General features: G+C 32.9%; 2 protein-coding genes across 7 annotated transcripts in view; one reads left to right on the forward strand and one right to left on the reverse strand.

The window, feature by feature from the left end:
- Positions 1-151: 151 nt before the first annotated feature.
- Positions 152-8,312, forward strand: LOC144834608 (serine/threonine-protein kinase Chk2-like). Of its 3 annotated transcripts, XM_078689482.1 has the most exons (14): positions 152-246; positions 671-890; positions 1,314-1,438; positions 1,677-1,746; positions 2,081-2,146; positions 2,473-2,560; positions 3,436-3,550; positions 3,696-3,749; positions 4,068-4,483; positions 4,928-5,043; positions 5,418-5,581; positions 6,102-6,197; positions 6,761-6,798; positions 6,902-8,312. In XM_078689482.1, exons 2-13 carry the CDS (start codon positions 704-706, stop codon positions 6,773-6,775), a joined length of 1,512 nt encoding a protein of 503 aa, XP_078545608.1. In that variant the 5' UTR covers positions 152-246; positions 671-703; the 3' UTR covers positions 6,776-6,798; positions 6,902-8,312. The 3 variants fall into 3 exon arrangements, with proteins under 3 accessions (XP_078545608.1, XP_078545606.1, XP_078545607.1); XM_078689480.1 differs by having other exon boundaries at positions 6,761-8,312; XM_078689481.1 differs by having other exon boundaries at positions 177-238; positions 6,761-8,312.
- A 3,895-nt stretch (positions 8,313-12,207) lies between these two features.
- Positions 12,208-15,512, reverse strand: part of LOC144834595 (autism susceptibility gene 2 protein homolog) — a 135,180-nt gene continuing 131,875 nt past the window's right edge. For all 4 annotated transcript variants that reach the window (XM_078689458.1, XM_078689459.1, XM_078689457.1 and 1 more), the window contains 2 exons: positions 15,234-15,486; positions 12,208-14,999 (listed from right to left, as the gene is read on the reverse strand). In XM_078689458.1, coding sequence (XP_078545584.1) covers positions 13,949-14,999; positions 15,234-15,486 — 1,304 coding nt within the window. In that variant the 3' untranslated portion in view covers positions 12,208-13,948. The remainder of the gene's footprint in view (positions 15,000-15,233; positions 15,487-15,512) is intronic.

The raw sequence follows: 15,512 nt of genomic DNA on the forward strand, positions 1-15,512 counted from the left end.
CACCATAGTTTAATAAACACAAGTATAGTTGTAGTAGTAACTAATAAAATTGGAATAAATTTAAATTGTTAAAAAATCAATCGTTTACCTCTGAAATAATAGAACAGTCATAACATGACCCCGACGTGACATTTCCACACGCGCCTCCTCTGCTGTGTTGTGAGTGAGTACCTGTGTCTCTCTCGGTCGATCGTTTCTTAAACTTTCGGGTAATAAAAGTGAATAAATTGAAATATTAGTAAGTTAGTAAGTGCATTTATTAATTATAAAGTATATTTAGGTATCCTTTAAAATTTTCATAATCGGGTTTTGCTTGAATACAACCACTAAAGTAGGCCTAAGAAAGCCAACCAAGAGGTGGGGTGGTGGTATTCAGGTTCCATGATGAGGTCAGCTAGTGCTGCAGATCAGGTAGGCTATGCATGGAGATGGGTTGGCTATACACGTGCCTAGCCTACAATAAATAAGTGGTTATAAGTGAGTAATTTTTTTAAATAATTAAAAACAAATATATTTATTTGACCTTTTTTGAAGGAAAATAAAAGATGTTTGATCTGGGTTTTTCCACAACACTCTACTACAGCAATTTAGTAATAAGATTCTTTTGTCGACAAAAATATTCATCATGTTCAAAAAATGATAATAGGCCTATACTACAAATGTTTTTTAGTTTCTAGAATTGTCTGTAAGTTGGTCAATAATTATGAGTAGTGACCCCAACACATCCAGTAGTTATAACTCGGCATCAACAGCGGGGGCGGTCATATCAAGTGCAGAAACCGTACCGACGCAAGATGTGACGGACTGCATTGATGGTGACGCTGAAGAAGAACCTGAACCGATAACTTGGGGGCGCTTGTTTCCATATAAAGCTGCCTTCAGCGCAGTCAGTAAGTTGTCATTAGGTTCATCTCAACCCTTTGGTCGCAGTAAATTTGATACTGTCCTCTGCTAGTACAATGATAATTGATATGTTGGGATAATCGAGAAGTTATGAAAAGTTTATACTGTACACCACAAAACCTTTAAAAAGAAGCCCATTGGTTCCTTTTTTTAGTACTCTTGGCTGGGCTTCTTTTCAAGTTTGGCTTCTTTTGTATGATATAAACTCTATTACACATACTGCACCACAAGTTATCTGGCATTAAATTACCTTTGATATTCCAATAGTATATCTTGAAAAGAAGCCCATACTATTTTGAAGTGGGCTTGATTTTGAGATGGGCATCTTTTCCCAAAGAGGGGGACTTCTTTTCAAAATGGGTTTTCATGGTGTTTCACTGTATATAATTTTAATTCCTTTTTTGTTAAAGATTTGTCAGGCACATCATACTCTTTTGGTCGAGATAAATTGTGTGAAGTTTGTCTCGATACCAGAGGGTGTCGAAAACTAGACTTCTTTCCAACGATCTCAAAGATTCATTTTCAAATCACGAAGGTAAGATAAGTATGGATTCTTAAATAATATACTATAATGCAATTTGTTGCAAAAAAGGTTTGTGCTCAAAGGGCTTTCTAACTATATGATGGATTGAGGCATTAATTATTTAAAGTGGGGCTGGAGAAAATGTAATACATTTTGTATATTGCAAACTGTTTAATGAATAGGATGGTCAGTTCTTTAAAGATACTGTTTTGCGTTTGAAAAACTTGTACATTTTGTGTTTTTTGCAAAGGATGAATCGAATGCCATTTTCATAGAAGACAAAAGCTCTAATGGAACATTTCTTAATGGACAAAAGATTGGTAGGTATAAAATAAAGCTTTGTCTAAACTATCCAAAAAATGTGTTGTGCCCATATATGGACATGATGATATCACTACCATATTTGGGCACATGACACTTTTTTTGTCAAACTAGTTTGATAATGTCGGCAGAGCTTTATTTAGGTAGATTATTAACTAGCCAACAAAGACTGAATTGTGATTGGTGTTAGCAATAAGTACAAAATGCACAATTGTCACAAAACATGTCCCTTGAAGTTTAGTAATAAATTTATAAGTTGTTTTTCCTCCATGTTTATATATATTTATAAAATCGTAATGATTTTGTATAATAATAAATTTGATTTATTTGTAGGAAAATTTAACAAGCGTGTGCTAAAAAATGATGATGTTATAGCTCTCTCAGTGCCCAAGAACAAAGGTACGTATCCTTTCATTATCCAAGTGTTATTGTTTGATTCCTCTGGTGTTCAAAAAAGGGTATCAGATGTATTATCTGCAATAGTATTCTGATTATGTATGGTAATCTCCAGGGCCTTCCAAAAGACTAAATAAATGTGAATAAATGAATGAAATGTATACTTCCTTCAAAATATCCATCGGGAAGAATTAAACCAATGCCTAAACATCCGATTAGAACACTAACTGCTCTATAAATTTACCATTTATTCAACTCAAAGACAAAACTTTATATCAACATTTACTATCTTTACAATAAAATGTTATCACTTATTTTATTTTCCCTAGCGTATGTTTTCATGAATTCCACGCAAGAAACTTTGAATATGCCTGAGGAAATGAAAAAGAAATATACATTATCTACAGTACTGGGCAAGTATGTTATCCTTTGTATTATCATGATAACTAAACCCAAATAATATATATCAGAAGAATGAGCAATTCATGATTTTTGCATTGGAAAAATTGTAACAGAGAATGGACGCCTGCCCTCATGAGGCCGGATGTACAAATTGTATAGAATCTAAGTTAGCTGATACAGTCCTACAGACATACAGGTATCTTTGACCTCTATGTGACTTGAATATGTGACATATAAACATGTTGATCGAAGTTAAATAATATTAATAATTATTATTGTTATTATATAAACATGTTGATCGAAGTTAATGTGCCCAAATATGTTAGCATGGCATCATCGTGTAAATATATGGGTAAATCACATTTGTTTTGTCACATCAAGTTTGATAGTGTAGACAGAGCTTTAGGCCATTTCAGAGAAATTTTTGTAGGATATAATATATATATGTTATAACATAGCATACACACATATTTAGAAGGTGGCCAAGCCCTAACAGTATGAGTATTGGCCAAGCCCTAACAGTATGAGTATTGGCCACATGTGAAAGGAGGAAATAGAGTGCAAAGGTTTATATTCTGTACCACAGATCAAAATAAACCACGACGTATGTTATGTTTTTACTTATTCTTCTGGTATATATTCCTTACCTAGAGAACAAAAAATATTATTTTCTCTTTACCATAATTATACTATCAATTAAACTGGATCACACAAGCACAAAATGTCACGTACCTGAGAGTGAAATTTTCGAACTTCATATGAGGATTCTTCATCAGCACTAACTAGTCAGACGGTTTACTGTGTATTGTATACCGAGAAGTGCTGAGAAAGTCACATGACATTTTCATAGTTACAGTAAATACAATACTGGTTCACATAATTTTTGTTAGGGGAGCATGTGGTCAGGTGAGGCTTGCATTTGAAAATGAAGGAAGCCAACCAAAACGTGTTGCCGTTAAAATTATTGAAAAGAAGACTTTCAGTATCGGAGGAAGAGTAATTAAAGTAAGTTAAATTATTATTATTAGTCTTTATTTGTCTTCTTAGGTATCAGTTTAAAGTATTTAGTATAATAATAATAGTAGTAAACATCATTGTGTAAAGCAGATAGTTTTTGCCTCTAATAACTTGGATTTTATTTGTTATTCAGGATATGCAAGATAAAGTTATGGACGAAGTAAATATTTTAAAAGCCTTGAACCATGTAAGTATAAGGATTTGTATTAAAGTTCAATTTCAATTAATATATACAGTAATACAGTATACTGTAGAACCTCTAAGGACCCAACAAAGTTTCCCCTGAATTGGCCGTAGTGTTAAACGTATACAATTGAACCCGTATTAAGGGAAAACATTGAGGACCCAAAATAGTGTCTCCTTAAAGGGCCTTTCACACCTGTTCCGGTCCGGCAAATTGAACGCCAATGTTTTGTTTTCACGATGCTCCACGCGGCTATGTATAAAGATGTCCTCAACCAAAACTTGACATAACATACAAATTAATTTTTTTTTTATTTTTTAGCCATGTATTATAAAAATAGAAGAGATGTATGACACGCCAGAAGTGCTATTTATTGTGCTAGAACTCGTAGAGGGCGGTGAATTGTTTGACAGGATAACGAGCAGAGGAAGACTAAATGAAGAAGTTTCAAAACTCCTCTTCTTTCAAATGGTTTCAGCTTGTAAATACCTACACGACAAAGGTATCACGCACCGTGACCTGAAACCCGAAAACATCCTGTTGACCTCCGACGAAGAGTACACGTTGATAAAGGTGACAGATTTTGGTTTGTCAAAATTTGTCGGTGAGAACTCGTTCATGAAGACTATGTGCGGAACACCGACGTATTTAGCTCCTGAAATATTGAAGACGGCTGGTATGGGAGGATATAGTAAAGCCGTTGATTTGTGGAGTCTTGGTGTTATCTTATTTATATGGTATGAAGCTATGTTGTTACAGCTTTCTGTATGCTATGTTTTTTTATTTAGTTTTTAAGGATTTCTTATAGTACATACACACATGTTTATCTACATAAATATGTGATTACATTAGAGGTCAGTAAAGACCCAAAAAAGCGTCCCCTGAATAGGTTGTTAAATATTTCCCCTCATTTATTGCATTAGAAAGTTTCTAAAAGGGGTTCCAAAGTTTTTGAAATGGATTTTTATTTTCTTGAAAACAATATTTATGGAATCAAACAGGACTCGAACCAAGGATTCTTTTATTGCAAAGAAAGCTTGCTAACCGCCAACCTAAACTTTCAGCTTTAACATCAAATATACTTATAAATATTGAACATTTTGACCTGTTTTCATAATTGAAAATAGCATACATTCTTCACACAGAATCAATATTCATAATTTACATTTTATTTTTAACAGCTTAGGTGGTTACCCTCCATTCTCTGACCAAATCAAGACCATGAGTCTTCATGACCAAATCACAAGAGGGAGCTACAACTTCCCAGCTAAATACTGGTCAAAAGTATCACAAGAAGGTATGTTTGATGACCTTTAACCCTGTATTCATGTCATAAGCAGCCTTATTGGGTCACTGACCCATGCCATAGTAGACAAAGCTTCTGGCAAGGATAGGTAAGCACCAGGTTTGTGCAGACTGTCAACTGTGGCTTACGGTAACCAGTGCAGACATTAAATATATCTTTTTTGAATCCGTTGTTGTATTTTTAATTTGGAAACGAGCCTTTTGGCTTAAAGGGTTATCCCCTGCTTTCCATGTTTAATTTCTCAAGGTTAATGTTTGTATTATTCTATGTATTTATTTTCATTTATATGTATGCTGTTTTATAAACTGTTCTTGGAAAGCAATAAATATTACTTACTTACATAATTTAACAATTGCATTTTCCAGCAATTGATTTAATAAAGAAACTGATGACAGTGGATCCAAAAAGGAGAATTACAATTAAACAAGCTATAAACCATCCATGGCTTGATGACAGTAAAATGAGGGCGCATGCTGCCTCCATGATGGGTATACCTTTAAATGGCATGCCACCACCAAATGTCACACCGGTATGTCTACTTGTCAATTAACAATAAACAACTAGCGATTTACCCGTGCAATGGACGGCACAATCAATAATGAATTGATTACCTTTGAGTCACAATTGTGACGTAGAGAATACATGGCCGAAAATTACAGAACATGGCATTTGGTTTTCACAAAAATATATTTAAAAAACAAATAATTTATATAATCTATATTACTTGTCTTATTTTTTTTAACTTGTTCAAAATATGTGTTAGAGAATACATATTAGTTAAGAAGAAAATCTTCATTATTATATGAAGTCTGTTGTTGTTTTTGGAGTTCCTAATTTTGTAATATTATTTATATTTTTGTTTTGAGGAGCCTATTCACTAATAGCTATGCTTTCAATTAGGCTCCTCCACTTTATGTTATTAGTAAAGGGAAATGAAAATGAAATGTTCGTTAAAAAATGCTGTTCCAACATAGCTGGATGGCTAAAGGGGAAGTATAAAAGCATTGGTCCCATAAAAGTAAAATGTTTTGGTGTTATTTATTTTCTAGAAAAAGAGACTTCGAAATGATGAGGAGGATGAGGTCACGGACGTCTGCGCAAAGTTATCAAGATCGTGTAGTGGCAAGTCGGACTCAACTGACATTGTATAATACCTTATGTTATATGTTTGCTATTTTATATCCTGTGCTTTGCTTGGCTGATGCGTCGAATGAACTTTTAAAATACTTTTGTTTGTAAAATTCATTTTTTTCGTTGTGAAGATCTTGCATTGGTCTTGTTGCATGTTAGCACATCCATTAACCAGATCTTACCAAGTATCGGTGCATGGCAGATTAATTTTGTCAGTCTAGCCATGTGGAATGACTTTCAGACTCGGTAGCAAATGTTTGCATTACCAGTTATGTACCTTCATTTTGATTTTGCATATACCAATGTAATAATTCATACGCATGATGAATGCAAATTTGTGTATCCCTCCTTCCTATATCCCACATTCTTTCCTACTATAGTAGAACCCCTATTAAAGGAGGACACCTTCAGGACCAATCAAGTGTCCCCTGAATAGTGGTTCATTTTAGTGTCCCTTGTTAGTTGTTTCACAGGAGGTGCCTTTTAAAGAGTAGAGGTTCTACTGTGTGTAATGTGTCTATCTTTGGGAGTATTGACTGCAATTAGATTATTAAAACTTTATTTTTAACTTTTGCAGGAGGAATGCGAATAGGTAGGAAGTGAAATACTATACAGGTAAACTCCCCTACCATTTTTGTTTAAATATTAATTTGTGCATGAGAGTAACTTGTTTAAAAAATGACTTTTTTTGGTTATAATCTGACCTTCATTTAACAAGGTGTTATTGGAGGAGTGGACCAGAACCTGTACCCACATGGATATATTGTGTATTAAGTTGCTGACGTTGGAAAACAGTTGCTTCGCTTGTGTTTTTATTTTATTCTGGTACTCCAGAATAGATTTGCGTTTTTTGTATTTTACAATTGTGCTTTTATCTGGTTTTCAGTCCTGTGGCCACACTGCTATGCAATCTTTGCTTGATTAGTATTTCCTTGGAGGAATTACATGGTGTTACAACAATTTATTCTGATTAATTTACTGAAATATGATACCCCATTGATGTGACACTTTCCTGGGAAGCAAAAACCATGGGCAATATATGTTGACAATACAGTCTATTCAGAGAACAACCTCTTCTAACAGGACATTTTGTTTTGTACTGAAGTGTCTTAGAGGCTCTACAGAATTTATAATTTGTAGAATTTGTGTAATATCTGTACAATGAAAGCTATTTACTGCCATTTCAGACAAGAAATGTCTTGTTTGCAATCAATCATGTTCAGTCAGGGTCAATATAAATTATCATAAAAATAATGGATAGGAAAAATATAATATATAAGACTTTAATATTCATAATCTGCTTTAATGCTGCATTCACACTGAAATTTCTTTGAACAAAAATAACGCACAGTTGGTTCATTGTACCAAGGCAATCTAACAACAGGATGCTGAGATCAAAGGGTTTATCTGTGGCTGTGACAAGATCTGTTCCACGCCCCTTAACAGACACTGCATGCCGTGGAGAATATGTACATAGTACAGTACTGTTGGTATTTGTCGCAGCCAGGCATAAGATCAAAGGACTGTTACTATCTTGGCAAGGCGAACTCAGTGTCCTGTTGTTAGATTGCCTTGATTGTACTATGTGTTTTTATCAAGTGTGAACAGGACTATTTATGTTTTATTTTGCCATGGTTTTGATTGAACCTGCCATTTTTAGAGTAATTAGGGTTGCAGGTTTAAATAGAACAGGGTGATGCAGTCAAAATGTTGTGTGACGGCTCTTGCTACAGACAGTTATAGATACAGTCCACTCTCCCAATACCGGACATCCTTGGGCTGCAGGTTGGCCTAATATGTTTAGTTTTCTAAAAATATACATTATTTTCAAAGTACTTTCAATGGTAGAAAATAATCACACCTTTTGGGCCTGTTTTTTTGGTGAGTTTCCATTTTTCAGAGTGTCTGGTATTGTAAGAGTGGACTCGATGAAATTTACAGGCCATCCAATAATCTTAATTACCGTTTATGCAGAATACTTTTGTTTCATGAAGTTTTTCAAAGTCTGTAAATTGTAAATATCCGCAGAATTTCGTTTTCTTCTTTGTGTGAATTACAGAATAAACTTTAAATGTATAGAGAACTTATTGATAGAAATGTAAATATTGATTATTATTGAATATTATTGAGTATTATTGATTATTATGAAACCTTTTTTTGTTGACCAAGGAATAAGCATACATTTGCTAAAATTAAAGCTCATTTTTGTATTGTGTAAAAATATAAATCCAGTGGTATTATTTTGTCTATTGTAGAGACATTCCAATCCTATTTCAGTTCTTTGGTTTTTGTCCAACATTGTATGTAAACATTGAATCACAAAATATCCACTTTTTAAAATTCAATAATATTGCCATATATGCGCATATATTGTTATCATCATCTTATAGAGTCATATTAACTAGTCATGTCCAAAAATAAAAGGGTCGAAAATTCGCCAATTTTTTAAAATTTCCATGTACTATATATAGTACAGGGATTTTTTAGAAAAATGGGCAAAATATCCACTTTTTAAAATTCAATAATATTGCCATATATGCGTATATATTGTGTTATCATCATCTTATAGAGCCTCAGTAACTAGTATATGTCAAAAAATAAAAGGGTCGAAATTTACCAATTTTAGAAAATTTCCATGTACTATAGTAGAGGGATTCTTTCAGAAAATGGGCAAAATATCCACTTTTTAAAATTCAATAATCATGCGATAATATTGCCATATGTGCGCATATATTGTGTTATCATCATCTTATAGAGCCATAGTAACTAGTTATGTCAACAATTAAAAGGGTCGAAAATTTGCCAATTTTTGGAAAGTTCCATGTACTATAGTACAGGGATTTTTTTTCCAAAAATGGGCAAAATATCCACTTTTTAAAATTAAATAATTATGCGATAATATTGCCATGTATGCGCATATATTGTGTTATCATCTTATAGAGCCATAGTAACTAGTTATGTCAAAACTTAAAAGGGTCGAAAATTCGCCATTTTTCGAAAATTTCTCTGTACTATAGTAGAGGGATTCTTTCAGAAAATGGGCAAAATATCCACTTTTTAAAATTCAATAATCATGCGATAATATTGCCATATGTGCGCATATATTGTGTTATCATCATCTTATAGAGCCATAGTAACTAGTTATGTCAAAACTTAAAAGGGTCGAAAATTCGCCATTTTTCGAAAATTTCTCTGTACTATAGTAGACGGATTCTTTCAGAAAATGGGCAAAATATTTACTTTTTAAAATTCAATAATCATGCGATAATATTGCCATATGTGCGCATATATTGTGTTATCATCATCTTATAGAGCCATAGTAACTAGTTATGTCAACAATTAAAAGGGTCGAAAATTTGCCAATTTTTGGAAAGTTCCATGTACTATAGTACAGGGATTTTTTTTCCAAAAAATGGGCAAAATATCCACTTTTTAAAATTCAATAATTATGCGATATAATTATATTGCCATATATGTCCAAATTTGTACCTTTTTATTTTTTGTTGGCCATTTTTTGATAAAATCTTTGTAGACAGTATATATATATAGGATTATCCTGTATGCTATATTACTCAAATATAATGGGATGGCGTGTCGTCCAAACTCAAAATAAAGAATAACAAACTCTGATCTGTCATCTCTGATGATATAATGTCCAAATAGCAAATAGAGTCAAACTATGATGAGTGGACAGTACTCATTGTACTTTTACTCTCTACAAAAGCAGCTGAGGGTTTTTTTTCCAACCGACATTTCAAATACATAAAATACAACCACGTCTGTTTACAGCAGACATGGTCTTATCAATATACTAGTTTCAGTGAGTGCAACTCACTAAAGCACCTCTACAAATTATTGTACATTTATAAATTTACACATCTTTACAATATTATGTATCTTCGTTTGGCGGATCCTTTCTTTTACAATATTTTGTCTCTTCATTTGGAGGATCTATTCTTTTACAATATTATGTCTTCACTAAGAGTATCCAATCTTTTGGATTCAAAATATACAAAACATTTTCTTATACAAATACATCTATCATCAAATCACCTTTTTAAGAGAGTGGTCATTGTTCTGGACAATTGCACCATAAAACAAGTCTTTAAATACCATACCATAACGATGGATTGCCTATAAGGACAATTTTTTTGTAAACATAAAATTACTCAATTTAAAATATAAAATTTATAAACATATAAATTGGTTCAAGACATTTTTTTATCCTGAACATGATACTAAAAATTCAATAAAAACAAAATGAGTAATTATTGAATTTTGAAATTTGTTTTTGACAATACATCTTTAACTAAATATTTGAATGCAATAACATTTAATTGGAATAGTAGATATCATTTTTGTGCTGTTAACAGTTACTTATGACAATGTTTCCAAGCCTAGTTTTTTTTCTTCTAGTAAATAGTATACCAAATGTTTTGTTGAGAACAAAACAAATTAAACAAGTAAACATCATTCATATATAGTTAAGTATTATAACTATTTTAACAATTAGTGCACCATTTTTAATTCATTGAAAAAAATCAAGAGCTAGAATTTAATGTTTATTAGCAGAACCATAAACTGAAAAGGTTTGAGATAGAGGGCAATATATTGTATTAAGTTTGATAAAGAGGACGATATACATAGTGTATTAAGCTTATAATGCACCAAGGGGTCCCTTTATCATGAAACAAATGAGACAATATTATATTTATAACACAATGGCCAACTCCTAATTAAGGGGAACTCCTATTAAGGGGAAATTTGAAGATGTCCCCTTAATAGAGTCCTACTGTAATTCATTTTTGCATGATTATTACTTAACGTTACCATATTAGTTTAAAAAGCTTTCAGTTTGAAACCCTATTATTAAACCCTTACAAATACAGATTTTTTCCTGCCTTGGATTAAAATAAAATGGACAGTTGTAGCACCATTAATCAAACTAGGCCTAGGTACAACATAAATTGATTGTTATCAAAATGTTGCTAGAAAGAGAGATATGCATTAACACATAAATAATAGATCATGAAAATATGTGACAGGCACAACGGGAATCAGTCAAAGGTTCCTTTTAATTAAGTTGAAATAAATAATATTGTTATTTAATCAACTAAAGAAATTACAGTAATTGCTATAGTTGCATTGGTTGGAGTTATTTAATAAAAACTGTGTTCACATGCACTTGAGTTAAGCCAGCATGGAGCAGAGTTAAGCTGATCTGTATTTCTACATTATTATATAAATACAGAAATCCTTAGAAAACTGAACAAAAAAAATAACCAACATAAACCAATATTAACATAAAAAGAGTTTCCAAAATATACAGAAATTACGATCCATTAGAAATAAAAATATAGAAAGTTGACAACAAAATTGTACAAAAAAAAACAAGTACATGTACAGTATGTATAGACTTGCAAGCTGTTTATCAATTCGTTTTATGTAGGGAAATTAGATTCCAGCTATAGTTATGACACGCTGTGTGTGCCAAAATAATCATAGTCTAGAAACTAGAATAGCATGTACCTTTATACCAAAACCAAGTGATGATATTATCAATTCAAAAGTACACATTCAGAAAATGAAAATTCATGTTCAAAAGAAAGTAAAGTAAATTTTGGTTCTAATGTTCTATTGAAGAACTGGACATCATAGGCCTACAGACAACTCAAGCATATAAAAATAAGTGTGTTGAGGGATGCATTTGATTCATATTATAAATATAAATTATTCTATAAATTTAATGGCAATTAATCGAAAATATTTTTATTAAAACATTAGCTTTTATTTTTAACATTACATTGACTTGCCCAAACTATCTAGTTATCGTCTTTTTTATGTTGTTAGTATTTTAGTTAGTGTTTCGGTATTTGTCAGTAAACCAGATGGTGATTTAAAAGGTATGAAACTCCATGTGTTCCAAAATATCAAACCTATTTATCTGTTTACCAATATTAAGTCGAAACACCATCTAGAAATTGGACATCATTATAATAAATTCCATGCTGTATAGATGAACTATTCAAATGCATGATGGGAAATGTGCAATTGTATTTATTTTTCAATGGTATGATGGGAAACATTTCTTTTACTTTTAATTTAAAAAAAAAAACAAATACGGTAATACAATTTTTCTTCATGAATGATAGTATATATTTAAACTACTGTATACTAGATTTTCATCCACAAAATTGTCACCCAATATGTCAAATATTTCCTAGGTTTCATTAACTAATTTACGTTGTCATGATTTACAACAATGTCAAAGTTCAAACAGTAAAATTATAACATAATGTTAAATATTAATATAAAATTCCCTTTAAAAATCTATCAGTTATTCTAAATTAAAATTTCAGATATAAAAATATCAATTCTGAGATTTACAAGGTTTTTAGAATTAAGGACTCAATTTTAAATTTTGATTCAAGTACATTATGGGGGCAAATATAATTGTTAATAAATTTATTTTCCAATGATATGTATACTTTTCTAAAACAATTCATGTTTCTATAACTTAATTGGTAATTTAGACCATCAACACGCATATTAAGTTCATTATTGGAGGCATGGATGTTATTAAAATGTTCATATTTTACATAATTTCATATAAATATAAGTTTTTATGAATAGGTTACTATAAATATGAATTAAAACATTAAAAAAAAAAACATTCTCAGTGGACGTATAGATGAAGATACCTAGGTTTTCTATTCTTATTGGTCTGTTAACCAGTGACAACACATTGCCAATAGAGGGCTCCTGTTACACAAGGTTTTGAAACAGAATTTTTTTTTGACCTGTTTAATTAAAACCCATCATGATAAAAATGTTCATGTTCACACTCAATAAGTAATTGTAGCTTAAAATATGCATACTGTATTATTATTATTTTCAGAAAGGATTTCAGTACACAGGCATATTCTGCAAACAATTAAAGAGCAGCAGAAATTTATTTTAAGTGTGAAATATCCTATTTCTTGCTGTAGTTAAGCTACAAATACATTATACATATGAACATATCCCCCAACAAATTTGCATGGAATTTATAGAATTGATAACACTAACAGTATTAATTGAAACCATACATAAACAAATACAACAAAACAAACACAAATCACATTTTAAAATTGCACTGGATGTCTATACAATTGTCCAAATAACAAGCAAATCCTAACCATTCTCATGACATTACTTTGTAAGCCCATGAGTTCAGCCTCTCGTCGAGCAGGCGCACAAGTCGCACACATTAATTCCAGGATTTTTAAAAACATAGAAAACCAGCTTGCGTAAAGTGTTCCTCACATTAACGTTCACTTGTAAATACTCGCATAAATATGTCTCGCTTTAAATATCTCCCACATAAAAGTTGCTCAATAAATATTCCTTCAATTAACATTGCTGATAAATATTCCTGACAAAATGTTTTCGCTTATTAACAGGCTGGTTAATTAAGCTGATGCAAAAAGGGTATTTTGTAAACAATGCTGAGATATATCGCTAGTCTGAAAAACACATCGATAAAACTTGCCTTATAAATTGTGTCCTGTTTTTCTTACTAGAGCATATAAAGGAGTAAAACACAGATGATAAGAACAGGCAACATGACACATCCTCTGGTTATTTTTCACAGATTCATACTGCTTCTGTTTATGCATGACATATTACACTGGTCAAAGATGTTTGAGATTCTAATGCATTCCAGTTCAATCCTGTCGAAACCAGTTTGACCTGGTTTGAAAAACACCAATTGTTTGTTCTGCTTCTATCGACTGTGTGCATCCTTTTCAGATAGTGCTTTTTCTTTGGAGGCTAAGCTATCCAATGGCGAGTTATTGCGACCGTTTGGTTGAAGAGTACTGGGAGATGGACCTCTGCTACGTTGGCTTGAACCGAATGTACTATTTATACTTGCGGTAGGAACAAGCGGCGGTGGCTGTGATGCTTTTAGCATAATTGAATTTTGGAAAAAGTTACTAGACCTGGAATAAGGTAAACTGTTATGCAACGATGGCGGTAGAGCAGGGTGAGAGGGAATCATCATTTGTCCGTGCTCATGAGCAACTTGCAGCATTCGATTCCTCTCAGCCTCCTCACGTAAAACACGTTCTTCTAGCAATCGCTGGTGAACGTGTAATCTTTCCTGTTCTATTCTACTACGATAAGAATCGACCGCTAAAGGATTATCTCTAGTAAAATCATGCGGTTCACGGTCTCTAAACCGTTCTTGTTCAATAATTGGTCCCATTGGTTGGCCTGAGGCAGCGGCTACGGCCGCTGCGCTGCGTAGCATACGGTCACGTTCATATTCTTGTCGGAATGCATGTTCTCTTTGAAAGCTCTCCTGTCTACTACGAATATAATTATCTCTGGCATCCCACGGCATCATGGGAATACCTGGAGGTGGCCTCTCAATGGCATAGCTGGGAGGGAATATTCCTAAGCCCCGTCTTTCAAACATGGAGCCCACCGCTGGAATACCAGAGTGTAATGGGTCTCTGTGTAGCTGGTCTATTGACCGTTCTTTAGCTACATCATATTCCCTCCGTTCCTCCTTATTTGTTAAACAGTGTCCGACGCTATCAAAAGCACTTTCTTTGATATCTCGTCGATGCATATGATGTGTGCTAGGGGACCTTGATCCCTCACGAGTCCTATGATCATTTAATTTAGGAATTAAGTCCTTAGAATGTTCTCCGTCCCTATCAATGTTTTTCTCCCGACCGTCCATATGTCGGTCTTTTTCTTCTTCCTTTTTATTGTCATTATTCCAACGATCTGGACTTGTAGAAGATTTACCTGGTCTTTCTCCAGGTCTATGAAAAAAGAAAAACAGTAAATTTGTTTAAAAAAGATCAGGATAAATCAATAGAAAGAGGGAGGGGGATGCAAAATCCATGTCAGCATTTTTGGCTGCGACAAACCTTACAACTCTGATTTGCCACTGCTTGTTGTCCTTACTGAAGGATGTCCATTCTATCACATGACTGTTATATATGATAGTGTAGGCTGGCCTAATTCAAGATAGATACACAAAAATAAAATCTAACCTTTCTTTTTCTTGATCTAAACTGTCTTTTACTCGTTCCCTCTCTCTTTCCTTACGAGCTTCCTCTTCTTTACGTTCTCTCTCCATTTCGATTCTGGATAAAGGATCTTTAGAATCTTGCTTCGGCCAGCTTGAAGGAGGTGGTGGGGTAGGAAAGCCAGGAGGTGTACGATGCAGCCGATTGTAAGGTAAATGATTACCATGAAGGCCAAGCATATCTCGACCATTAAACATAGACCCTGTAATACCATTACCTACAGAAAGTAAAGATTTATAAACA

Source organism: Antedon bifida, chromosome 2, assembly GCF_963402885.1.
Source record: "Antedon bifida chromosome 2, ecAntBifi1.1, whole genome shotgun sequence".
Lineage (NCBI taxonomy): Eukaryota > Metazoa > Echinodermata > Crinoidea > Comatulida > Antedonidae > Antedon > Antedon bifida.

Bases quoted from the DNA above. Each gene is read 5' to 3' on its own strand.
- LOC144834608 (XM_078689480.1), top strand. From the start codon at position 704: ATGAGTAGTGACCCCAACACATCCAGTAGTTATAACTCGGCATCAACA. The intron at 3,750-4,067 runs GTAAGTATAAGG...TTTATTTTTTAG, and splicing joins TTTTAAAAGCCTTGAACCAT to CCATGTATTATAAAAATAGA. The intron at 5,044-5,417 runs GTATGTTTGATG...TGCATTTTCCAG, and splicing joins GTCAAAAGTATCACAAGAAG to CAATTGATTTAATAAAGAAA.